Genomic DNA, 27,856 nt, shown 5'->3' with positions numbered 1-27,856 from the left:
AATTTTACTATTATTATTATTATTATTATTAAATCTTATTGTTGTTATAAAACAATATGACACTACCACGAGTTTCTTTTTACAAACTGTGGTTTGTAACTGAACTGAAAAAAAAACTATGTTTCATGTAGGCCTATGTTAACCATGCATTTACGTGATGCATTAAAAAAGTCAAATTTACAGACATTTTAATATCTTTGGCACATTTTGTTCGACATATTAATGAAGTGTCACTTTGAGTCCATTGTGATTGAGGCATTTCTTTCAGGCATGTCTTCAGCCACCTCATGCCTGCCTGGGTCTTTTGCTAAGAACAACATGGCCGTGCTGTGTCGAGGCAGACACCGGTGGAAAAACATTTCTAGTTTACGTGTTTGGACGAGGAGCCTGACGGGTAAAACCATGTGCTGTGGAAAATACGCTGTGTGGACATGGAAAGAGGAGTGTGTGAGGGCAATAGTTTGACCGGGTCTGTAACGAACCAGCAGCGCGTTGTGGACCTGTTAGTTATTAGGGTCCAGTTACTGTGACCGACTTTGACCTGGTGCTCAGTCTGTTACAGCGACTACATCCGGAAACACATCTGTCCCCGGTGTTTGCTCTAAGCTGAGACGTCTGCACTGCTCATACAATGTGTGGTGTTAGGCTGCTGCCGCCTGCTACAGCTCTCCGTGCTTTGCTGCTCTGTTATGGCAGGAAGAATCCTGAATGATCTTTTTAGGGCAGGATGAGTGTGAGTGTAAATAAGCTCAGGTGTGTTGTGCCTGCGTATTGATTTCATCTGTTGTTGTAGTTTATATCGCACTGCAGATGTTTCCAGATGTTTACGCACTGTACCACTCTTTCCAAAGTACAGGGGTAAAAGAAGCAAATGTGCTTATTAAGTGTTTATTGTTGGCATCACTGCTATTGATATCTGTTATTAATCATTCAGTTTTCTGCTACAGGGCAGTATGACTATGACCTGGTGGTTATTGGTGGCGGTTCAGGAGGACTTGCCTGTTCCAAAGAAGGTGAGGCCTTTTGACGTGCCTGGTACCCCTTAATTGCTTTACACTAATGTAATAATAATAATAATAATAATGCATTTATAATATATCCACTGTTTACAGCTGCAGGGTTGGGACTGAAAGTTGCTGTTTTGGATTATGTGGAACCATCTGTCCGAGGTAAAATGTACTTTACTGAATCTGTGTATCACTCATCCAGTAGGTAACACAGAGATTCTCAAAGACAAGAACGCTTTTGTTGAGTGTACTGGAAATGCTTTTTCCAAACAGGTACAAAATGGGGTCTTGGAGGTACATGCGTTAATGTTGGCTGCATTCCTAAGAAGCTTATGCATCAGGCTGCTCTACTTGGCACTGCAGTCAAACATGCGAGGAAGTACGGCTGGCAGATCTCAGGCCCAGTCTACCATGACTGGTAGGTCTTAACCAAGTAAGAAGTGTTGTGTGAGTGTTGAGTAAGAGAAGAAGTAATCGTCAGTTCAACAGCACCATCTAGTGAAGCAATTTCCATAACAGTGTTATTACCTGAGGTAGAAACTGAGTGAGCATGATGTGATTACTTTCTTCTACAAGTACAAGTGTTTTAATAGTCCAATAAGAAAGACTTTTTGAAAATCACTGAAGAAATAGTTGTTTAGATAGCCAGTCTGTGATCCATTTAGAAAAAGAGACGTTAAAAAGTCAGTTAAAAACACAAGCTTTTAAGTTTTTAACAACTTTAAAAAATATATTTTTTAGCTTCTTTTTTAAGTTTATATATCCCTTTGGTCAACATTGGGGCTTCTATTCCTTTTTTTTTTCCTTTTTCTATTCCTATGTTCAACTGTATCTGTAAGCCCACACAAATCCAGGCAAGAATTCCCTCTCTGTTGTGTTAGTTTGTTCAGGAATGCAGGTACCTGGTGTGTTTACATTAGTGTGTGTGTTTTTTAGGGCCACCATGGCTGAGGCTGTCCAAAACCATGTCAAGTCTCTGAACTGGGGTCACAGAGTTCAGCTCCAGGACAAGTGAGCGACAGCAGATCTGTTTGCTATATTTAGACTAAGTCTTTTCAGTAACGTGCCCGTTTAATGAATTAATATGAAGGTCATAACGGAGTAACCCCTGCCATTTAATCTGAGGATTGGTTCAGCTGGCCTTTAGCTGTAACAAATATGTATTCATGTCTCACCCATTTGTCACATCACTACTCCTCTTCCTGTTGCATTCTTTCTCACTTTTTTCATTTAAATATTTTTACGTCCTAGTCCATTTTTTTCACTTATTGCTTTTTTATCTTGGCGTGACATGTTGCTGAAGGCTGTACATTTCTGTTGGCACACAGCTGAAGGATTGATAGTCAGTGACCTCATGTTGGTTGAGTGGCTGGCTGGAGGGCAAACAGGTGTGTGAGTGTGCCCAACCTTAGCCTATAATGTTTTCAATCCATTGAGATTATTTAGTTGGACTCAGAATATTAGTGATTTCTTCTATGATTTTATTTCAATAAACAGTTAGCTCTGAGTAGTGGAGAGTCACTGTTATCCACAGTGCAAAGCAGTAATTCCACACAAGTATGTTAATTACCAACATAATAAGGAATGATAGATTTTTGCAAATAGTAACATTTTGTTGGTAAGTAGTATTAAACACCTACCACATGATTATTTAAGATAGCTGTTGTGAATAGATTTGATTTGTGTTATTTTGCATCATACAAATTACAATATGTGATGAACATTATGACTAATAAATTAAAACGTCTTTTTAACGGCATAGTTTCACTGTTTAATGAAGTGGGTTGAAATTAAATATTATTCATATTTATATACTTTACCTTGCAGCTTGAGGTTGTAGTCTAGTGTTTTCAAATTGTAACCTCTACAGGGCAGTAGCACTTCATTGGGCTGAATTTTAATGGATTTGAAACAAATCAAAATTTAAAATAATACAAAATATGACAAAAAATACAATATTAAATTTACCTGCAAAGGAAATATTAAAATTCATAGAAACATATGATTTCTACAGAACAATCCACTTCTCCACTCTTGATTCAAAAGCTGATTATGTGTCACTGATCTTTAAAAAGCTACAGCTCAACATAATAACTTAATAACACAGTATCAAATAACTAGCAACCGATATTAACATGTAACAAATGTTACATGTTCTCCTTTTGCTTTGCAGCCTTGCCTGACGTCCAAAGAGCATGTAGTGGGAAAATGAGTCAGTGAGTGATGCTGGGGGTTATGAGTAAATCCACAATTACTGCGTGTAATCTGCATCACTATAACGTCACGCACCCCCAGTAGAAACCTGTTTGTTTTCTTGTTTGCAGGAAGGTGACGTATTTAAACATGAAAGGAAGTCTAGTGGATGAACACACTGTTAAAGGCCTAACCAAAGCAGGAAAAGAGGTCAGTGCACATTAACACATATTTATTAATTCAATCTGAAACTAAATATCAATTAAGAATAGCTTATTATGTATTATACTGTTATACTATTATAAATCCCTCATGTGCATATTATAATAACCCCGTTTTGTAATATAGAGGAAACTTTACAATTAAGTTTTTTGTTCTCTAATTTTTTCTTCCCTGCTTCTAATTATTAAATTTGAAAACGTTTCCTGACTTATATGGACACATACACACACACACACTCACTATATATTATATATTATATATGCATGCACACACAATATGTTGTGCTGTTAGTTGTTTCACTGATTTCCATCATCACCTTAATGCAGAATACTGTAGAGGCCACTTGCTTTCCTTTGACATTTCCTTGTTTTCTGAAGGATGTGAACAAAGGTTGTCACTTCATGTTTCCACCTCTGTCACACAGACGGTCCTGACTGCGAAGAACATTGTGATCGCCACAGGCGGACGGCCTAAATACCCCACAAATGTAAATATCATTATTATTCCACAATTTCAGAATAGCTAGAAATCACTGATGTGAAGTAGAATGTGGTTTGGAAGAACTACACAGCAGCACACGCACAAGCCTTAACACCCTAAAGATAACAGATTCTGTCTTTGTTCATTTAAAATTATTGATAGATGTTTTGATAATGGATAGATATTTTGTTAGTTTTGTTCACAGTTTACGCTGTTATTGCAGATCCCTGGAGCGATGGAACATGGCCTCACCAGTGATGACATATTCTGGCTGAAAAAGTCCCCCGGAAAGACGTGAGTACACCTTCCACCTTCCTATCTTTTTTAATTGCTGTAGGTTATATATATTTTATCACAGTATGTGTCAGGTTGTAGGCATTGTCCTCTGTGTAGTGAACTTTAAGACAAATGAGCCTCTAACCTCTGCAGTAGTAATGCCTTGCTTTAACTCTGTGTTACCTTGATCGCTGTAACGACACATCCCACTGTCATCCACTGTAATCATTCATCAGTGACATGCAGTTTGTTTTTCTACCTTCCTGTCAGCCTGTCCTCGCCTCATGATTCATATTAGCGGCGTGCATCCTGACCTTTACAGAACAAGCCCTTTAATCCACCCATTTTGCTCTTGTCATCACCTGGTTAATTGGTCTTACTCTGACGTTTCCTCTTGGCACAACTCATGGACGTGACTGAGGTTGTGGTGTATCTGGGTTTCAGAGGTAGTTTGCTTCAAGGTGACAGATAAGCGGAAATAATTATTCCCATATTCAAGCTTCATATGTATCCAGGTTTTCTGCACCTTGAGCATTAGGTTTTCCATTGTTTTAAATTATATTAAAATGTTATAGTATTATGTGTTACATTGATTTGAAAAGATTGTCTGATTGTTACTTGATTTGAAAAGATTGTCTGCTGTTTAGGTTTTTGGCCACTTGGTGGCAATACTAAATCATTTATAGTAAACAAGTTGTTGTGCACTGAGACTACCCTAAAAACCCATGTAGCACTCACCCAGTCAACAAAACACCTTTGTATAGGAAGCAGAATTATCCACTCAGAGACACCACTTGAGCTCAGGAAATCCTTTGATGTAAGAGTGTGGTGGTTAGTGGAGGCCTCTGCCTCCCTGCAGGCTGTAAATGATTAGCTGGGGGTTAGCATTAGCATTCATGTCCTCTGTAAGGGTACTAAACAACACATGCTGAAGATGTAGTTGTGCTGCCAGCTGTGCAGGTGAGCTCTGAAAGGCTGTTTTTTGCAGGTAGGGCATGAGTGGAGGGGGGCAGGCTAGTGATGGCTCTCTAATGAGCCTTGAAGCACATACACAGCTGGTTGATAGATTTGGCCTGAGGGCTGAAGTCCAGAGCTGGTTTCCATCATCTTACAATCACAAGTGAGAGCTGTGCACGTGCCAGCAAGACTAATTCTGTTCTAAGGGTTGGCCAGTGTGTGAATATTATGGGGATTTCTCTTGGTGATATTGCACTGCTTTGTGTCATGTAGTGGACAAGGACTAAAACACAGTAATTATAGAGAGATTATTATAGAGAAAATGAGCACTCAAAGGATTTTTCTTGCATACAGCCTAATATACACACTAACATCACAGAAAAGATATATACAATTGTCCTGAAATACACAACCAAAATCCAATCAGAAAAATCAGTAATAAAAGTAAAAAACATTAGTCATGGATAAGCACACATACCTGCAGTTATAGAGAAACAAAAGAGACAGATTCTCCTGCATTGAATCTGTGTTTGTTGAATACAGTGAACAGGGTTCAACACCAGACAACATGGTCTCTAGAGTGCATAATGTCTGGACCAACCTCTTTCCTAATTCAAAATCAAATTCAACTCCAATACACAAAAGTACATTCACCTTTTTAGCTAACTTAGCATTAGAATGTCATGAAAAAGAGTTAAGGAAAATGCATACCACAATGAAAAGAAATAAATACATCTGCATCCTACATCCTGCATTCCTACATCTCAACAAACACAATCTCCCTTTGGAGGACTGTGTTTGCATTATTCATTGCAAATTATGTACTCTTATATACTGAAAAGCTTGACTTGAAGAAGAGTAAGAAAAGTAGGAAACAACACCAGAAGTGCTAAAGCGCACCTGACAAAATAAGTCATAGGGATTTATAACAACATACACACAACATACACACTACCTCATTCTCCACTTGTCTGAAAAATCACTTTTTTTATCTTAACAAAGCGTGACGTGTCTTCTACTCACCATATATTGCAGCGATTCATAATAATAAAAATTATTATTATCATTATTATTATTGGGTCTCCCATAATACTTTTCTACATAGACATGAAAGAAAGAGTTTCTAAAATATGAAAGTCGGTTTGTAAACGTGGACTCGCTGAAAGTCATTTAATCTCAGCAAAGAGATCTTGCTAAGTATTACATGCTAACGTGTATATAAAATGTTTTTAATCAAATATTATGTATGTAAAATCTATTTAATCAAACATTAGTTGACAAAATGTTTTTAGTTGTTGTGTTCAAAATGACTACAGTATAAAAGTGATAATAAAAGTCATACATTTAATATGCATGACCCATGTCAAACTGTCAAACTGAAATGCTACCAGGAAATGTAAGTGCTGAATCAAACTTTAAGGACATTAAGCCTTTATGTGCAACTACATCCACCCACAACCTCGACAGAAACACAGGAGGAATATCCAAAATCTAGTGTGTTTTTTTTATTACTATTATTGTGAATGCTGCTGAAGAACTAACCCCTAAGGGCAACAAGCAGCCACAGGCAATCAGCACCAACCCACCTTCCACAGGAGCTGTGGCTTCAGGGAATCTCATGGCTTGAGCTGGCAACCACATGCTACCACCCCACATTCAGAGCCAAGCCTCAGGAGTCTGTTTGTTGTGCAGCTCCTCATCCAATTTGTTATGTCAGATGGGAGTCCAGTGTTGTATGATATGTTAACCACACATATGGACTCAACGGCTCACTTTTTATTGCTATAAACGTTGGCCCCTCTGTTTGACACATTTTCTTCTGTTTCATGCCTGTAATATTTTCTGTGAAATAGCATGGCAGTGTCTCCAAAATATAAATACAGCCTCAGTGGGAAACAGGAGATGGATTGATGTTATGACTTTTTTTTAAGCAGCTAATCACATACAGATATGCTGAACAGCCTTCTCTGCATTTTAAAAGCAAACTGTTAAATCAAGACTGCCAGACATTAGGTTAGGTTTCTGCTGGTAACAAACCTGGTATGCTGGTATTTAATAATTTCAGGTCTATCTATCTTCTATCTACAGTCTTCTTCCATCTAGTGAACAGAGTGCAAATGTTGTACTATATTATATCATTTAGTACATTTTTCAAAAAATATAAAGATTAGATTTATTTCTGTGCAGGTAATCTCACTCACTGCTTGTTTCCTAAATGGGTCTCCATGTCCATAAAAGTCACCACTGTCAAAAAGAGTCAGGGGTTTTAAAATTCAGTGTCATCTTTGAGTTGAAATAGATCTCTCTGCCCATACAGACCCCAGACCAGTGTTAAATACAATAAAGCACAACGGAAAAGGAGAAAGGTGGGGGGAGAGGAGACAGTTTCTCAGTGATGGAAGTGTAGAATCCAGCTAAATCTCTAGGCCTAATCTTCTTTAAGCCACTTTACAATATGTGTTAAGTGCAGCTGTGCATTACAGAGACATGAGGAAAATGGGCACTGGGGGTTTTATTGGTTAGTGTTAGTATGGACAAGGACAGGATGTGCCGCAGGCAGGTGGAGCCGACCAAAAGAGAAGGAGGTCTGGGCTGAAGCGGCAAAAAACAAGGAGAGCAGGGGGCCTCCTCTATGCGGTCGATGGGCTTCAGTCAGCGGGTGGATGTGTGGAGTTGAGCCCTGAACATGGCACACCCCATCCACAGGGATTAGCCTAAATGCTAGCAATTAACCCACCTCAACGCCGTAGATCTCAGGGCTGGATTAGACGTGTGATTCACCTGGACCACACACTCATACATTAACACCACAAGTGCACACACAGGAATAGCTTTTACTGTCACCTTTTTCTACATTTTCTTCTCACTACTTCACTTCCCTGTGAGGTTAAAGTATGACGTTGTACAATTCATCACCTCTCTAATTATAGGATTTAAAATAAACATTTTCGACTTTGGACTTGCCTTGTTTTCTTTGGCCAAAATGTGCAGCAGAAACGATGAAATGTATTTTTGTTGTATTAGTTCGACTAAGAGCTTCTATTTATTTGTGTCTTGCAGACTTGTGGTTGGAGCCAGTTGTATCCTTTGTCTCCCAGAGAACTTACTGCCACTGTGTAGTTCAGTGTTTATCAGTTGAGAAACAGTAAAGTTATTAATAAAAAGCAACAACTGCATCAGACCTGATTTATATGGTATTTCTCATTAACGTGTCGCATTTATTTACTAATAATAATAAATGAAATGCATATAATTTATATAAAGACTTCTTTATAAGCTACCTATTTATTTTTCAGTGTAAGTGTTTGTGTTACAGTCACGCATCAGGTGCTGCACTACATGCAAATTAAAAAAATACTGTAATCCTCAACATGGTGTTGCACAGATGTGGCTCTGGAGTGTGCAGGCTTCCTCACTGGCGTCGGCTTGGACACCACAGTGATGGTTCGCAGCATCGCCCTCCGGGGGTTTGATCAGGTATTGCTCCCTCTATGGGTTTGCATTATCCAGGTGTCACAATGGTATTTTTGATCATGTTTGAATGTTTTCTTTCGGTTTGCACAGCAAATGGCAGGTCTGGTAACAGACTACATGGAGGCTTATGGAACCAAGTTTGCATGGAAGTGTGTCCCAAAGAGATTGGACAAACTGTCTTCAGGAGCCTTACGGGTGACCTGGACTGACACCCAGACTGGAAATGAGCATGAGGACACCTATGACTCTGTGTTATGGGCAGTTGGTGAGTCTTTGCCTGCATTATGGAGTCAGTTCACTTAAATCTAAAACTTGATCTTAATGTAGAATGAGCCCACTTACTTAGTCTGCATTAAAATCTCAGCAGTCAGGTTCCAAAAGAGACACCTTGCTAAAACCACATAGTAAAACCTGATATTAAAACATGTTAATCAATCAATTTATCACAATTTTGGTAAATTGAAAGTAAATCGGTGTTTCTCACAGTACGATGCAATGCAGTAATAACTCATTATTCCCTATGTTTAAAATCCGTCTAAAGATTCCACATAGAACACAACTCTGATTCCCTCTAATGTAACAATATATCCCTGTAAATACATGATCCCCTGCCACCATCAATTTCATTGTCATCCTCAATATAGAGCAGTGTCAGCAAATGGAAAAGAATCAAGGCTGAAAACAAAGTAATAAAGCCTGAGTGGGAATGGCCAGGGGAAGTGTTAATCACCCACCACTGGTTCTGTGGCTCTCTGGTTGAAGAGGGGCATGATGGGGCAGGATGCACCCAGGCACAGGGTCACTGCATTCCCCTCTTTGTTCTCTCTTTCTGGGCCTTCCTGCCCATGCCAGTTCTGCGGAAACCAACCCGGCATCTGTCACTGCCATGCCTGTCTGTGGCCCTCTGCCTGCCATCAGTACCAGCCCTCATCCTCCTCCTATATCTCATCTGTTCATTCTCTATTCAATCACTTCACTTCTCCTGTTCCACTAGCATGACTAACAATGGAGGGAACATCTGTCAGGGCCACAGCCATCAGTTTTGTTTGTGTTCTGTGCTATCAAAGACAACGGCGTGCTTCCGAAAATGTGACTACCAGTTTTTGCTCTACCTGGAAGTGTGTGCGTGAGGGAGAGAGGGCTATGCGTGTGACAGCGACAAGGATGTGTGTGACCCTGCAGCTGAGATGACGTACATGCTTCCCACCCGCAGCTGAATTCCCACATGATCCCAGAGTGTGATCAGTGGTGAGAAAGACATTTTCATTGAGTGTATGTATCAGTAGGTATTCTGACATCTGGCAACTCTTATGTTTCCTATGTTCATTAGCGTGAGAGTTCTCAGCCAAGCACTTGACATTTTCAGACCTGACATATGAATTATTTTTAATTCCAGACAGTACACCAAACTGTCATTATTATGGTATTTCTGTCTGTGATCTATGATATGCTGAAAGTAGTTTCTGGCTAAATGCAGTAAATTGGTAGTTTGTTTTTGCTATTATTAGACAGGGCGACAGCACCATGAGCCTAGTCACCGCGACTTATATCAAAACAGGGTTTCAAGTTAAAAGGGTTTCCCAAGGGCCCAGCTATATTCATGACAACTTTTGTTCCTACACAGTTTAGTGAGAACCAGGAACAGCGTGGCCTCTGCTCTTTGATGTGTGTATGTAGAAGTTATGAGTACAAGGCCACTTCCTTTTACTGTGACCTTAGACTGGAGTCCAGGCAGGGTCCCAGGCCTCTCTGGAGTTATTAAAGGCCAGAGGGGACTGGGGGACAGTATCATCACTGTCCGCCACATCCTTCTCCCTGGCACTGCCTCCCTCCACCTTTCCCCTGCTCCTTCCTGGCCTCGTGGCCGCTCCCCTGTCCAGGTGTGCCTGCAGAAACACACCAGGAAACAGAACATTTCCACACATCCTGTCTTCATGTCCTCCTCCTGACTGCACACTACAGTTCTCAGCAATCTCATTTAAAAATATTTCCTTTTTTTTTCCCCCACCCCTTTTCCCCCAAAAGACGTATGTATTTTTCCTGCTATACAGATGTTTTTGGGAAAGAACATGACTACTGCAAGTCACTAAATATCAGTTCTCAAACACTGTAGCAGTGTCAGCTTTCATAATAAAAGCAAACAGTCACACTAAACTAAAAGTAAACATAATTCCCACTGTTTCTCATTTTAAAACATTTTTATTATGTTTTTTCTTATGATGTTGCAAAGCTGCATGATGAAAAAAAAATAGTGCATTACATAGAGAAGTAGGTTTAACAAAGTTTTTTCAAGCATTGTAATTTTTTCCTTTAAGCCCAAATCTATGTGCAGCTGCACACTCCCTTTCTGAGAGTGTTTTTAGGAAGCATGTATATTAATGACTAAAATTACATTTTATGTTAAAGTATGAATAAAGAAAATGAAGAACACCATTTGTTGTCTTTTCAGTAGCAAAACACAGTCACTGTAAAATAAAAGCATTGCATGAGTTTTCATGACATTTTCCCTTTCTCATCACATCTTTTGTAATGCACCGACACAAAGTTTTTTCTATGGCTAGTAAGTTCTTTATTGATTTGCATCTTAAAACCCTTTTTGGCCTGAAATAGAACACGTAATCAATTCTTGGCTTCCTGTATGATCTGTTCCTCCAAGAATAACAGTGTCTGCCTCGTTTTGCTCTCTCTTTTGTCTTTGTTCATTTGATTGATCAGATAAGCATCCAGCTCTCATTTCAGCTTGTGGAAGTTTGTTGTGGCCAATTAGCCCAGCAGTCCAGGGGCTTCCTCTTAATATCACAACATGCTTTGTTCATGTTTGCCTATCTGTTCAACTTGGTGTGAGTGTGTGTGTGTATGTGAGTGTGTGTGAGTGTGAGAGTCCAAACTTCAAGTCCCTTATCAGTCTACCCACTGTTGTGTTCACACTGTACAATAGAGCTGTGGTCCGTGTTACAGTGTAGCAGTGACTGGAGCTGCAGACAGGAAGGCAGATATGAACAGTGTGAGTCTATACTTACTACTCAGATGCTATTGATATGGGTTTTTGAAGGCTACTGCTGATATTTTCACAGTATTTCAAGCCACATTTTTAAGTTAGAAAATGCCACATGTTCAGTGTTTCCACAGCAGAAACAGCATTGCAGAATTAAAAGCCTTGATCATTATGGGACATAAATTACACTATAACTCAGACTGTTGAACACTTGAACTGTCCTAGCATTTAAAAAGTATATGAATACACTTTAAATTGCTGGACATGCTATTGCAAGCAGGTACCCAAACATTGGTTTTTGTCATCATTTGTATCTTCTCTTATGAAGTGATTGGCTGGTGTACAAATCAATGCATGAATGTCCATTTAATATTTATACCATTAAGAATGTGTATTTATGTGCTCTAAATGACATTTGTGGGGGTTAAAGTTTGGAAATCTTTGGCAGTGTTAGCCAACTCTAAGGACACGTGTCTAATCTATGGACACATTATGGATAGTCCTGCTTTAAAGTGTAGAATTTAAATAATAGCGTTGATGAGCTTGTAGAATTAAACTAAATTAAACTAAACTATAGTTCACAAAACCAAAAAAAAAAAAAAAAACCAATGAGAGAATGACATGTATACACAGACTGTTCCAGTGTTTTGGCCTGATAAGACAAAATATTTGGAAGTCCTGCTTTTGGGAATTGGTCATGACTGACTAACTTCCCCTCTGTCCTGCTCTGTGCACTCTGTCCCGTTCAGCCACCCATGGTGTGGAGCACTAGACAGGTCCCTGTAGCCCCCCTGGTCTGAGAAGAGGGGGAGGACGTTGTTCTTTGGCTCCAGCCAGGAAAAAGGGTCTCAGGGGTTTGTTGTTTTTGCTGTCCGATAGCATCTACATGGGTACCTCATGGCCGGGTGTTTATTATGCTACCCCGGCAGGTTGTGAGGAGCTATGCAGAGGACGGGGGAGCGAGTGGTCCATGCTCCATCACCATGGAGACTCAGTGTCGACAGCATCAGTCAGCTGCCCCCCCAGGAAGTGTCAGAAATCGCACCTTGGGGTGTCCTGTGGGGTCAACAGGATACCAGTTCCCAGCTGCTCATCAGTTTCTTCTCCTCTTGAGCTCTTTCTGCCAGCTGGCCACATGTTGTTGTTGTTGTTCTCTAATTTAAGAGTTCTATATAATGATTTGACCTTCATTTTTATATTGAGGCCCACATCAGTGCAGGTGTTTTGAGATGGTTTGTGCTTGTTTTTGGGAGGCTGATAATGGCAGATGTTTTAGCTAAGCTGGCAGCATGGCTCTAAGGATAGCAGTGCAGCCAACCCCTTGACTTCAGACTGAAATATGTAAATAATTATTAGATCGATTGTTGACATTTTGCTACAAATATCCAAGGTCCCCATAGGTAAAATTTATGAACACCTATACCAATATAAAATACCTGCAAAATTATTGAAATTGCTATAAATAAATATAGAGCTCAGCCTTTGGCAACTGCTGTAATCATTACTGATGATTTTCTGTGTAGGATGGGGCATTTCTTGGCTTAGAACCTGAGTTATTATGATCACTGTACAGAGTGTCCATCATCAACTCCACAGAATTGTAAAACAATACTGTCCTTGTGTTGTTTCCTCCCATTGACCCCAGGTAGAGCTCCTGAAACCAAAGCCGTGGGCCTCGACAAGCTCGGTGTGCAACTCAACAAAGAGACAGGGAAAATAGTTGTTGGTGCTGATGAATCCACCTCAGTGCCAAACATTTATGCTTTCGGTGACATCGGAGAGGTATGTGTTGTCAAGAGACGCCACGCCGATAGCAGACACAGCACTGATAACAGTCATAGTTGGATAAACACTCATAAGGCATAATTATTAGTCTTAATTTGTACTGTAAAAAATCAACACTGTGCAGAAGTTGCTGGACGTCTACACCCTTCTGGGGTACTGTAAACACTTTCCATAGTTTGAACAGTTCGCCCAGACGTCTGTCTCTTCTCTGAGAGGAATCTGGAATCAAACATGTAGCAGCTGCAAATAATTAGGTGCTTACCATGACAGCAAATACTGTCAAACAAATTTTTGTTCCATTACTTAGGTGGAATAAATTTAAATCAAATTTTTGCATTAGTATTTATGTTTCTTACCTGACTGCTACAGACATCACATCGCTTATTCTCAGTCATACATCAGTCAGATCGAAATAGACATTATGCACATAGTCGGACGGCACAATGCTGACAGAACCGTCAGTGTTGATAGCCAAACATGCATTTCGAAATCCCAGAGACACTATAACGTCAGATCTGTGCAGTGAGAGCAGGGAGTGCTCGTAGGCAAAGCAGCATAAGATTTGGCAGATTTGCTAATGTAAATAAATGGAGTTTACACTATTTACAGAGCTGCAAATTGTTTTAAATTCAGAAAAATTCATTCTTAAGATCTTTCTGGTTGGTTGGTCAATGCAGGATTATGCTTTACTGATGCTCCACATCTTGTGATCTGATATTGATGCTATGTGCAAGTGAACAGTGATACTTTATTTTCTTATTGTTAAAATCTTATATCAATTTCATGATTTATTTCCAAACTATTTAGACTCAGGCTTTTGAAAGAGGCATTTAAACACAAATTATTTTTTATCATTGAAATAATTTAGGATGTTATTTTGGTGCTAAATGTATGTAGTCTTGTGGAGAGTGTAAATGGAAGTGAAAAATACATACATAGATCATTTCTAGATAGTGATAATTCTGAAATTGTAAATATGCTCCAAACAACCAGCAATATGCAAAATACCTTTCACCAATTACCTGTTGTGCCGGGAAACGAATTTTGCACGCACGCACCCATTTAACACATTTACCAGCACTTTTAGTGAAGCTATTCCAGCTTGCCTTCACATAATCATTGACATTGCCACTGTGTTTTCAAAGCTGAACCAGCCATGTTCATACTAGTTATACCTGCTTCATGTAATGTCAGTGTTGTTTTTTCACCACACTCGACTGTGTTTCCTTCCTGCCTCCCAGGCCTCATGACACACACACTCACAGAGCATTGTTTTGATTGACAGCTGGCTTTGATGAGATGTGCTTCACCCCAATCTGTCTGTCAGCTTTCCACAGCAGCAGGGAGGCTTTTATTTTAAAACCAGGACAGTTAATATCCCTCTCAATTTGTCCAGTGCTTTGTTGTGCGTGCGTGCGTGTGTGTGTGCGTGCGTGCGTGTGTTTCTTCTCAGAAGAGTGCCAAGAGATGCATTATAATGACACATGCTGTCTGGAGTGTAAACACTTATTGGAATACCAGAGCACACAGCCACATACACACTGAAGTTTAGGGTATGATTTGGACAACAGGATGTGTGGTGGTAATTTAACAGGTTTAAGTCATGCCTTTAGAATTGCCCTGCAGCTCCACTGTTTCCTGCAACATTCACTGTGTGTGTGTGTGTGTGTGTGTGTGTGTGTGTGTGTGTGTGTGTGTGTGTGTGTGTGTGTGTGTGTGTGTGTGTGTGTGCGCGCATGAGCATTTGTCTACCTATGCGTATGTGCTTGTTTTGGCTGATATCCAGGACAATAGAAAACACAGGAGAGATTTGTTTAAATATTTTGCACTTGTCACACAAAATCTGAAACGAAAGTTTAACCACTGCACTTCGTTAAAAATGTTTTAACATTTTGACTTCAAGAACTAAAAAGAAATCTTTTGTGTTTGAGGTACAGCTATACCAAAGTTAAATTCATTTTCTCTTGTTTTAGGGTCGCCCTGAATTGACCCCAACAGCCATTAAAGCTGGAAAGCTTCTTGCCCGCAGACTGGCCGGTCAGAGCACTGAGCTCATGAACTATGACAGTGTAAGAGACACACTCACACACACACTGTGAAAGACTGATCATTTTCTTCTTCTTTTTCCCCAGTGTTCAATGTATGTGGCATTTTGAGCCTATTGTTTTATCCTAGTTTGTATAACAATTTGTAGTGCTTTGTGTTTGGATTCTCTTAAGTAACCCTAACCCATTTAACTGTACAGTACCTCCAGCTTCTCTTCAGAATGATTCATAGTGTAAATGTATCAGCATTTTTCTAGTTTTTATTATAGTGGTGAGTTTCTTTTTGTTTGCATTCTGTAAAAATTAGGGGTCAGGTGGAGTTTTTAGGGCTGGTATACCAATATTTAATAGTATCCATATCAAATAAATATCTTTCAAATGTTTGCTCCTTGCTATTTACAGTGCTGTTTAGTGTAATATACATGACAGCTTTTGTTATTGTTGTTTGTTGTGTGTGTGTGTGTCATCCAGGTGCCCACCACAGTGTTTACCCCTCTGGAGTATGGCTGTGTGGGTCTGTCTGAGCACGAGGCTGAGAAGAGATATGGAAAAGACAACATAGAGGTTAGATTTATTGCTATAGTACAACTATTAATAGTGTAAATATTTCCAGAATGTGTTTTTAACAAAGGTCCTTTATGTGCTCATATTTCAAGTAAATTACAATGAATTTATTGAACTAATTAATTTGATTAAATAAATAGAAAATGTGGAATGTTGTTGAAAGTTTCTTCATAGTGAATATTCCAATTTATTCCTTTCTTGCTAAAGACCACATTAATACAAGAGGCCTTAGTGGGACAGGAGCCCTTAACTTGGCACTGTATTGGCATATGATATTTTTTTATGAATATATTATAAAGAGCAGTTTTGAAATGAAAAATGTCATTCATATTTTGAAATACAATTTATATGAAATCATATTTTTTTGTGCATAGGAAGTGATCTATAAAAGTAATTTGCTTTCTGTGAAATTACAAAGCTAATCTCATCACATGTAGGATGAAATTTGTTTTTAATGCAGAAGTTACACCCTCTTTTACCACTGAACACACACACACACACACACACACACACACACACACACACACTGAGATGCTTAATGCAATAGCAAGCAGCTCTGTGTTTTACCTGCTTGTGTACGTGACTGGTGTGCCAGATGCTAGCTAACACCTGTACAAGGCCGTCGGTAAACAGTTTATCTGGCGAGGTGGAGCTTCTGGCTGTGACTGGCAGGCAAGCAGGAGGCCTGATTGAGGTGTGTATGGGGTGATGACAGGTACGCTGAGATCTGAGGATGAGCTGCGGCAGCGGCCCCTAACAGCTGCATGGCCCTCACAACTTGTGTTGGCACGTTAGCCTGTAGATTAAAACACACCACACACACACAACTCAGTAAGGGGTTTGAGATCAATCACTATTATGAGCAAACACTGACATTTTTATTCAGATTTTACACAACCTGTTTGAATTACTGCTCATAACATATTGCACACATACTGTTAATAAGACATACTCATTAAAGTCAGAATGTGACTCTCATCTGTTTATACTGTCGATATCAGAATAAAGCGCTTTGGCCAATTTCTTTGATTTACTTTATTCATATTATGGTGTATGGGACTTCACTTTTTAATTTATAAAGGCCCTTACAAGGCCTTGTTTTGTGATATGAACTGACTTGCAGGTTAAAGAAAAGATCTATTAGGGGCGATTTTGAAATCACGATTGAATTACTGTAGACCGAATATAAAACCTCTATATTCTCTATCATTTCACCACTTTATATGACTTCTCATCTCTGTTTGTCTGTGTAGGTCTACCATGCTTTTTACAAGCCTCTGGAATTCACTGTTGCTGGGCATGATGCAAACCAGTGTTACATAAAGGTAGGTTAAAGGGCAGACCTACTCTGAGTTTTTTTTATAAGCTTTTCTGTGTGAAAAACAGTAGATGTGCATTGATACAGCAGAAGTACAGGAGTAACATAGTGTCATGCAGACACTCTAACCATTAGATAATCCTGCAATCTGAGGCCTAGGCTTTGAGATCCCCTTGTCCTGCTCCACTGACTGAAACAATAAAAATGGTCCTCAAGGTCAATGGTTAGGTTAACTAACAACAAATGAGGCAGCAGCATGCACCAAAATTAGTTTAGCTATGTGAGTTAACTGCAGTTTCAGTTTTTTACATCCTCAGGTTGTATGTGAGCGGGATGGAGACCAGAGGATCCTGGGTCTGCACTTTACAGGTCCAAACGCAGGAGAAGTCACACAGGGCTTTGCTATGGGCTTCCAGTAAGTTTAATAAAGTTTAACAAATCCTTAATTTTGTATTTGTATTACACATCTAAATGAACAACCCTTTTAAGGTACACAGTTGTCAGTTCTGACAGATATGAAAGAGAGTGGGAGTACAAGGAACTTGAATGGCCTGTCTGTATGGTTTTGTGTTTCTCAGGTGTGGAGCAACATATTCCCACCTGTTGCAAACAGTAGGCATCCACCCAACCTGTGCTGAGGAGGTGGTCAAAGTCAACATCACAAAGCGCTCCGGCTTGGACGCCACAGTCACAGGCTGCTGAGGTTAAGCACCTCGGTCTCTGGACACCATTGAGTACACAGGGTCCCTCAGTGATAGTAGAAAGATGTTAGCCTGGGTTTATCCTGCTCTTCCTCCTCATCCCTCTTCCTGTCTTCATGGCTGCAAAATAGCCCCTATTTTGCAGTTCTCTCTTGAGATGTTTTGCTGGACCTCCTGTGCAGACTAGGCATGTGGGGCTTCACTGTCTGCCAGCATTATGTATTGTTATAACCAATGCCATGATTATCTGATTTACATGCATGCATAAATGCTCACAGCAAACGGCTATCGAGCAAGATAGTGAGAGCCCCCTTCTTTTACACAAACAGGTTCATCAGTCAGAGTTAAGGCCTGTACTCAGAGTTTTGCTGAAACGATACGAGAAACATGGACTAAGCTCTAACGTTTTTCTGAATATACATTCTGCAAATATTGTTGTTTCTCTGGTTGTACTTCCTGTCCATTAGTCTTGGAAGTGACACATACCATACACCCCCACCCACCCCTCCATGACACTGATGGATGGCCCCAGGGCCGTTGCCACAGCGTCACCGCCCCATTTCCCATGGACACACACAAACAGTCGGTGGGCTAGCTGTCAGTCATCTGGCAAAGACCTGGCCAGGGAGCCTGTCTTGCTTAGGGCCCAGCAGAATCCAGCAGACCTCAGTCCCCTTCCTCTTCTTCCCATGCCCTTCTCCACCTCAAACCATGAAGGAATACAGTTGGACTAAAGCATGTGCTTTCAAAAGCTCTATGGATGCCACAGCCCAGACACAAGCCAGTCCTACCTACTGGTAACAGGACTGTGAGGGCGATGTTACAGCTATGCTACTCAGCCTCACCCAGAGGTGGCACTGTTGCCCTCTAATTCTCAATCCCTTTTTTATGAGCTAAAAGTGGAAGACATGATAAAGTAGTTACTAGATAAAACATAAGCCTGGATACACTCAGGCTGCACATTTAATCCTCTTAATTCCTATAAAAGATATGTGCTTTTGGATGAAGCTGGAAAGCAGACTGGCTTTATTAGTGCCAAACTGATAAGCGTTGTATGTTGTGTATTTACATGGATGGCAGGTTTGGCCTCAGGAGTCATCACCCTTGAAGATAAGCTAAGTTGTTTATATCAGTAAAGCAGTGATGCACACCCACTGATGGCCAAACAGCTCGGATGTTCAACCTGCTGCCTGTATTGGACATCTTGGGTTTATTAAGTTGTGAATAAAAAGAGGGTTGCTTGAGAAAGTGAAAGACCCAAGAGGAGACTGCTGGGCATAGTTTGTTTTTGTTTGAAGTCTAATCTACCCACACTGATTAATGATTTCGATGAGGGGTGAGACAGCATGCCAGTATATGGAGAGAAGAGAACAAGAGAGGCAGCTACCAGGTTTATTTTGACCTGGGCAAGAGGAGAGAGAGCAGAGTTTGAGCTGTGGGTCGGGAGGGAAGGGGGATTCCTGTGTGCTCTGTTCAGGGCTGAGGTGCTGACTGAAGGACCCTGACCTCCGCTCAGCAGGAACAGCTTGACTCTATCACTCGCAGCACAGAGGGCTCACATGCTGCGGTGCTGCACGGCATGGGCTTGTGGCGGGGCTTTGGGTGGAGAGAGGAGTTAAGATGGCCAGTGGATAGACAGACCCAACCTACCAGTCAACCAACACAGCGGTAGCAGCATGTTTGCCCAGGGTAATTGAGTATACGTTCCTGTGCTTAACGAGCCACTTCAGAGACCCCAGGGTGGACCCAAAGCAACGTGAGGGAAGTCATTGAGGCTATCAGTGGAACTGTAATGTCTGTTTGTCTTTTCCCCTCCACTTCCCCTTGGTTTCTCTCTTTTCCTCAGGTACTATATTCACAGCATAGCTGCTCACACACACAAAATGAATTTGTGGTTTTTTTGTTTTTTTTTTGTTTTTTTTTTTACATAACTATCTTGAATGATTTCTGTTCAAGGTTGTCACTCAGTCACTCCAGGCCCAAAACTCTACACCAGTGAGCCTCAGCTGTGTCCCATATGGGGGAGGGGGTCAGGGTTCAACTTTCAGGTTGGCCAACCAATGATGACCTGCACTAAAACCCAAAACTGGGGAGTGCAGATTTGATGTCACCTGGCCACCAACTTTAGTGGTTGTAAATAGAGAAGTGTAATTTTCCATGAAAGCTTTGTTATACATAATTTATATGTAAAGTAATAACACATTGGAATGCACAGTGTCACCATTAAAGTAATGATACCGACTGATGGAGTGGTCTGTGGTCTACAGAAATGACTGCATCACTTGAATCTGCATTGTGAATTCATGTGTACACAGACGTATACTGCAGGCATACAGATGTGTGGGTATAAAAAAATCCTTTTCACTGGGCTGTGTTCACTGTAAAAAAAAATAAAGAAATAAAGGTAGAATAAAGAAAAAAAGTATGAATATATTTAAGTATAAATGCAAGTGCTTATGTGCAACAGAAGAGATTATTGTTATTACTCTCACAGCTGTGTGGTAAATATGCAGCCACAGTTTCACAGTTAGTTTAGCTTAGCACTAAGACCTGGCTCTGTTCAAAGGACACCCAAACAGCTGGGCTTTTTTATGATTACATTTGGGCAGGACTAATGTTGCTGTTTCCAGTATGCTCTAAACTAGCTATTGCTAATGGGTTGTTATTTTCCCTTCTAACCTGAGTGGTATTTAGGATTTCCTCTAATTGTAGCAAGGATTTTTCAAAATGTGTAACAATTTATTTAAAGAATATCTAAAATTATACTCAAAATCATGATTAATTATTATAGACAACTAACAATTACGAAAAAAATGCATTTCCACAGCATTAAAAGGCATCCACACTCCCGAGAACCACCACCAGTTGTCAATTTAAATAAAAAATCTCTCTGTGTCTGAACAGGTTGAACTTATGCTATGGTACATGGCCCAGTCTTATATTAAGTCATGTCACAAGGGGTGGTCACATTTTGACCCTGAATCGTCTCTACTGACAGGCACCTCTGCTATGCAGCCCTGTCACTCAACCCTCTGCACCAACAATGGCAGAAATTCCACTGTGTTTGTTTGGTTAAGGACAGAGCTCTCTGAAGCCCCTGAACCTCCTCAGGATCCGCAGCAGTCTCAATCACCCTGAGAATGAAGCTGGTGTCAGTCTTAACTGAGACGACGGGAGTAAAGTTCACCCACCATCTCAAGAATAGTCAGCCCCATTTAGCAATTGTGTCTCTTCTGTCCATACACAATGGAGCAAACAGCCTAAATCCACCTTGAAATGCACTTAGTAGAACATGTCAACATGTCAGGGTGCGCTCGGTTCTACTCTTCATCTTAATCCAACCCATTGAATGCTGACAGTTGTCTGTGAGTCAGACATTCACAAGGCCTTTTTCACTTCAGGTCTTGAGCCCTAGCAGCCTCACAGGAAAAGTAGAACCCCCAGACACATGTTAAAACATACATGCTGGGTTTACAGCCCCACAGTCGCAGCAAAAGGAGGAGGCGAAACTGATACATACCTTGTGTAAACATTAGTGAAAAAATGACGCTAGCAACAGAAAAGGCTCAACCTAGGTGAGGATTATCCCAAAGAAATGAATAGGGGCCAATTATGACTGCTCTGTTGTACTGCCAATATCTGGCTCAAGAGCTGTCAGTCTGAAATGCCTGCAGGGCCCGGACGGGTGCGGTGGCTGGGGAGGGGATCCTGAGGAGACTTGATGTAGAAAAAGGGGCCCTTAGACTGATAAGCTAAGGTGAGCCTTCCAACTGGTCTGATAGACAATTATCTCAAAGAGCTCACTAAAACCATGCACTAAGCCTAATGGTAGGCTCACAAAAACAGCCATGGGAACAAGGGTGTTGAGATCAAGTTCTGTGCTTTTCTTGTCAATTTATTGTTTACAGACACTGCTTTCTTCTGTAGTGACACCTCAAGCCATAGACACTTTGTAATTTTGACTCAGGACTGTGACTGATATTGCAGTCTAAGTACTCCCCATGAGGAATGTCAAGGTTGTCTTGTTTGTTTCACAGATCTAAAGACTACATATCGGATTTTGCTACAACTGTAACTTCTAAAAAGATTGAGTCAGTGAGTTACCTCCCTCCTTGACAACTGCAAACACAGAAAAAAATAGATGAGGTCAGCTCTAGTCAGAGTTGGGTCCTGTTGGTAGCCAAGTAGAGGTGAGGGCCTATGAAATGAGCTTATCTGACCCCTGATAAGAACAGGTTACCCTCAGGAATGGTTTAAATTCACTACACATGGCTGCTGTAGCGGCCTTTATCTGCGAGTGTTTGTAAAGGATCTGGATGAAACACTGTGGTTTGGTTTGGCCTATCTAGACCAGTCCAGCAGACCATAACCTAACGAAGAATGCCAGCGCCTGTAGCCAACAGTGAAAAGATTGTGCTACGATGTCATAGTAGAGCAGTTACGATCAGCGATCTCACCTCCTAAATGATTTAATCAGGTCTTTTGCCACACAGGAAGCTGGCGTATTACTTCTAGAAGCTGCTCAGAGATTTATTAAGCCAATGGTTGATGACAGCATACAACAAAGGGGCTTGTGTGTATGGATGCCAAACCACGCTGACTGGGACCCTGGCAGCACAACACATTTTGAAAAACTAAACAAGACGTGTCTGGTACTCTATACTCTATACACTTAGACGAAGTGTATTGTTGCACCTCTAACAAGCTCTGAAACATTGTCTGTTTGATCAGTTACACTTTTTTTGTCAAAACAAATGACATGTAGATTAATTGCTCAATTACTTTGAAAGTAGTTCAGTATTGTGTATTCTGTTTGTAGCTGTATGCTGTACATTAGTGCTGGAATGAAACAGGATTGCAGCAGAGCTTAGTGTGAAAAGCCTGGTCTTGAATTGCCCTTAGAAGCTGAAAAATAAAGCCAACCTAAAAATAGTGTGATCAAATTAAATAAAGTTACTCATTGTGCCTCAGAGAGGTAATAATATTTTATATCAGGACAATGCAAAAAAGAACCAGAGTTGTATGTGATTTTGTTGCTTGGTTTGTACAACTGCATTAACTGCCTCCTCATGCTGGAAAACTGCTTGAATATCTTTAGACTGGTTGTCTGTCCTTGTTGTAGTCATATAGTCATGCTTGCAGAATGACTATATGACTGAATGACTATAGAGATGGCAAAGTTAGTTGGTTGGACCAAAATAATGCAGTGACTATTGCATGTGTTGTCATGATTTTTTCTTTTTAAAGACATTCATGCCTAGAAGATAAATCCTGATAATTTCATTTATTCTATTAAACATGGGACTCCATTAGGCCAGGATTCTTTATGAAACAGAAGGAAACATGCCTGCTGTAATCTTATTTGGTAATCTTCTGCAACTAAAAATATGATGCATTGTCTGTGGCTTACATTTTATGACTGAGAGAAGTAAAATATATTGATAATCAGCTTAACAAGCTTCTTTACAAAAAATAACAAACTATGTCTTTACACTTCCTAGAGGGCTTCTGAAACATTAGCAGAGCTGAGAGAGCATCAGTATCATCAGCAACTTGACAGTTTCCTTCTGAATGTGTCTGCTCTGGGGCTCTGGTGTTATCAGTCTGAGTCACATCACATAAATCAAAGTACCTTCCAGTGCCAAGACGGCTTCCCACTCTGGAGCCAATACATCTGGCTGAAGATGTAAGAAACTGTCTGGGCTTGAGCTGAGCATACAACCATGCACATAGCAATCCCTACTAATGGCCCTGACTATAATCATGCATATAGTGAGAGTACACACACACAGAGCTGCTGAGCTGCAGAGACAGGCTTGTTATGAGATGCAGACGGACTGCATGCTGGGCTCACCCTGTGGCTGCTGTCAATACCTCTCTGATTGATTCTGTCTTTCCTGTTTCACCAATAAAAGTTCTGTATAGTGGGATAAGCGACTTGTACATGAATCACATACTCCACATTCTGTCTGCAGCATGATTCTGCTAGCTTTGCTTCTGGAGGAAGCAAGTTATGCCTGCTTGTGTTTATTTGTTAGCCACTTGTCTGATGAGAGATGGCTTGTGTGATATGTTTTGTGTGTGTGTGTGCGTGTGTGTGTGTGTGGGGGCAGGTGAGAATGTGAATATGTGGGTGTGTTAGCAACATGAGCTCTCTTGTGTATTTGAGTGTCCACACTTGTTTGAATGGCATGGTGTGGGTATACTGTAAGCCTGCATTCAGTACACATGAACGTTCCCTAAAAATAAAGCTGTGGTGAGCTATAGCGCTGTTATGTGTTTCCAAAACAAATTCAACATTTTCAGACAGTTCTATAACAGGAACGGCAGGAACGTCACTGTCATAACTAAACTATGAAACACACACACACACACACACAGGGATCACCGTATATATATAACAGGTTTAATAATGAGGCCTAACCTTTGGCCTTAATGTCAATGTGTATGACAAATGAATTAGTATAAGCAACATGACAAGAGGTCATTAGTGTATGTGGAGATTATTTAGTGGAAGACAGGACATTGCATTCATCTCAGCTCACTGATCTCAGCTTTGTCCACTCAAAGGCCTTTCTAGACCATCAGTAGGTCCTAGCTTCTTTTTACTTGGCAGTGAAATAAATACGGTAATTTTCATATAATAATAACAAACTAGTGGGCAAAAAAAGGGCAAAACTCTAATATTATTTTTTTTACCTTAACTGATATAAAGATTTAGTTGTTGCAATTTGCAAAGCCTTTCCAAGATTAGATTAGACTAGCCACATAGCACAACCTGACCATTCAAAGCATCACAAACTATAGTAATAGTTTGATACTTTTGGAAACAGGAACATTTGCTTTCTTGCTGACAGATGATCAAATTGATGCCACTCTCATGCCTGGGTGCTACATGTGAAGTTAAAGTCTGCAGGTGATTATCTTAGTTTAACTCTAGTTTAAATGCAGCTTTCCATATGTTTTAATGAAGATTGGCAGTTTGCACATGTTCGCATTGTTTATGTTATGCTTTGCTAATCTCCTCGTCCTGGCTCTATATCCAAGGCTGCATTATTCACAGATTATGAAAGTGGATTTGGCCAGGTCATCTTAAAAGACTGCAGTGTTTATACTAATGTCAGTTGTATTACTTTTATTTTTATTATTTTCTTTTTCTTTTTATTTTATGCAGGTAAAATTAAAGAATTACCAAATATTACACGTACTTTTAAAAATGCTTACACCTCTGTAGGGTCAAGTCAGACATAATTATTTTTCATTACATCATTAAAGAGGAGTAAAGAACTGATAAGAATATTAACTTGAGACTCTGGGTGCCTCCTCTTCTTCACTGTTCCAAGGGAGGATGGTTTACTGGAGCTGATAGTGCCTGTGCATCTGCTTTCTCTTTCTTGCTACACACTAATTCATTAAAGTTTTGTTTTGTTCTACACCTCAAAATGACAGGCAGGCCAGTCACTCCTCGCCCTCCCTGAGATCTCTCCATTCACACCTGCTCACATGCCCAAGGAAAACATGTGCTGGGGAGGCCTCACCATCACGTTTTATTATACATACACATCCAACACATACTCCCACTCACAACATCTTCTCCTTCTCTTCAGATACTCATCCACTGACATGTAGACAGATCATTAAACATGAAGTTGCACATAAAGTGATGCATTTTAAGGGGACCTATATGGGTCCATTCACCCTGGTTTGTTTATTGCTGTTCTTATTTTCATGGATACCTTCTAAAATATGACATCACACCTAAATGTTTCCATCATAACTTGAGGTAAGTAGTTTTGTCACTCCATGAAAAACATTAGGTTTTGTTGGTGGCCTGCAAACATGCACCCCTAGAGCTGTCATTTGGCACGAACAATTAACAGAAACACATAGAAAGATGTCTGCAGCTACTCTCAGTCTCACAGATTTTAGAGTTGTTTTAGGCAACAGGTGATTATTCAAGTATCAAAAATGTCCATGTTCACAAAACGGTTAATCCTTGCCTCAATCCAAGAAATTCTTGGTACCCCAATGAAGGCATTCTGGTAAATTACAAAATTAGTTTTGAGTTCATAATGCAACTACAAGACTGTTGGGTAAGCCACTCTTTGTATCTTGATGAGTATGTTTCATGATGTTTTAATGTCCCATATTCCAGTTTAAAAGACTCCTCCTGCTCATCACTCTTGGCACAGTAACTATCTGTGTCCAGACTATGTATCCATTTCTTCGTGGTGACTTAAAAACGCAGTCTACTGTTCCACCCTGCTGTTTTGCCCTCCATGGTATACAGTGCAGTCCTCTGTCTCTCCATGATGAGAGAAGAGGTTGGTGAATGAGTGCCAGCAGACTGAATCGTAGGCCTCCTATCTATTTCTACATCTGTGGTCTGGCTGCTGCTCAGGCTGACCCGCAGCCTTTCTAATTTGGTGATGAGCTGTAAAGTGACCAGCTTACCCCCATGGCTGGGCGGCTAGAACAAAAGTGGGGTTCCAGGGATTTCCTTACTGGTTAGTCTCTTGGGTTGGATGGATAATACTGCATACTCACCCCAACCATGTCACACCCCCTCCACACTTTCGTCATCCTCCTCCACCTCCTCCTCCTCAGACCCATGGGGAGACCAAGGCAATATAGTTGTCCACTGCACCCTGGATTTGTCCCCCACACACTCCCTGCCCCTGAGTAAAGTGAGATACCAGAAATAATTCATGATCATGTAGGCCATGGAATCTGTCCAGGCAGGGCAGGAGACACTTTCTCTCACCTCCTGCTGAGGGTTACTGTCCTACCACCTCCATTTGCACTAATTGGTTTTAACTTACTGCTGACTTACTGCTGATATCAATAAGTACTATGTATTTGAAATCTCATTAGTGACTTGCATACACTAGTAATCCTTATGCACTCAAAATCAAAATATTAAAAGTCTCATTTAGTATAATTTGAGTATGGTATATGAGTTGGGAATGTGTTTTGCATGTATGTTTCACATGTACATTAAAATTTATGCATCTGCATCTGTGCACATTCTGTGACTGGGCTGTGTCCCCAAAACGTTTTCATTGACAGGGCTAAATAAATTCTGGTGCTTAGAGGTATTTTCCCTCAATGCTTTATTGCACTGTGCTCAACTCAGTGTGCACCCTCTCCCACCTGTACACCTTATTGTTTCATTTTAGAGCGCAGGGGGTTGTCTGCCTCTAATCCATGACAGAAGAGGTTTAAAACACTCTGGTTTCATCTAATCTTCCAGCTCAGACCTAGCCGAGCTTGAAACCTGCTTTCTCTATGATAGGAATGGACAAATAAAAGTCTCTCCCAGCACTCCCATGAAAGGGGTCTGTGTGCCCTGTGGATTATGGCCCAGTGTTTTCTCTGTCTCTCTTTCTCAATTAGACTAAAAAGGATGAAAGGACAAAATAAAGACTCTCCTGTTCGAGGAGTATTGTAATGCTGTGCGAGTTCTTTAGTTTATCGTTCAGTTCTAATGGTATTTAGTATGGTTAGATTGGTTAGTGACCTATATAGGAGTAGTATGAATTTAAAAGTGCACATCTGAGGGGTTTGCATTCTTTTCTCTTCCTTTCAATAGGAAATAGGAAATCTGAGTCATCATTATCAGATTTTATGTGTTACTCTATTTATTTGACCTACATTTCCCCATTACTTTTATTCATCTTCTAGGACTCTGGAAGAAGGGATATTAATCTCAATGCAACCTTCTTGGTTAAATAAAAAAGACGATTGAAATTAAAATAAAAATAAATCTGGAAATGCGTCTTTGCAAAGAAGAGGACAGCCCATAACGGAGAGAACTCAACACTTATACTGCTATATGT

The 27,856-nt window shown here is 40.4% G+C and overlaps 1 protein-coding gene across 3 annotated transcripts; it reads left to right on the top strand.

Moving 5' to 3' along the window:
* Window positions 1-303: 303 nt before the first annotated feature.
* txnrd2.2 (thioredoxin reductase 2, tandem duplicate 2) lies at window positions 304-20,263 on the top strand. 3 transcript variants are annotated; one of them, XM_033325363.1, is made up of 18 exons: window positions 304-394; window positions 948-1,013; window positions 1,113-1,169; window positions 1,281-1,425; window positions 1,944-2,018; window positions 3,332-3,410; window positions 3,847-3,909; window positions 4,126-4,196; window positions 8,196-8,215; window positions 8,521-8,612; window positions 8,700-8,874; window positions 13,250-13,386; window positions 15,363-15,458; window positions 15,906-15,998; window positions 17,252-17,323; window positions 17,634-17,731; window positions 17,895-19,863; window positions 19,974-20,263. In XM_033325363.1, the coding sequence occupies exons 1-17, from the start codon at window positions 319-321 to the stop codon at window positions 18,016-18,018; spliced, it is 1,539 nt and encodes a 512-aa protein (XP_033181254.1). In that variant the 5' UTR covers window positions 304-318; the 3' UTR covers window positions 18,019-19,863; window positions 19,974-20,263. The 3 variants fall into 3 exon arrangements, with proteins under 3 accessions (XP_033181254.1, XP_026177114.1, XP_033181255.1); XM_033325364.1 differs by lacking the exon at window positions 304-394 and adding an exon at window positions 427-753; XM_026321329.1 differs by lacking the exons at window positions 13,250-13,386; window positions 15,363-15,458; window positions 15,906-15,998; ... (2 more) ...; window positions 17,895-19,863; window positions 19,974-20,263 and adding an exon at window positions 12,534-13,243.
* The last annotated feature ends 7,593 nt before the right edge of the window (window positions 20,264-27,856 follow it).

The sequence above is a fragment of the Mastacembelus armatus genome, chromosome 9 (assembly GCF_900324485.2).
Source record: "Mastacembelus armatus chromosome 9, fMasArm1.2, whole genome shotgun sequence".
Classification (NCBI taxonomy): Eukaryota; Metazoa; Chordata; class Actinopteri; order Synbranchiformes; family Mastacembelidae; genus Mastacembelus; species Mastacembelus armatus.
The sequence above is the reverse complement of the archived record's forward strand: the minus strand, read 5'-3'. Positions and strand labels throughout refer to the sequence as shown.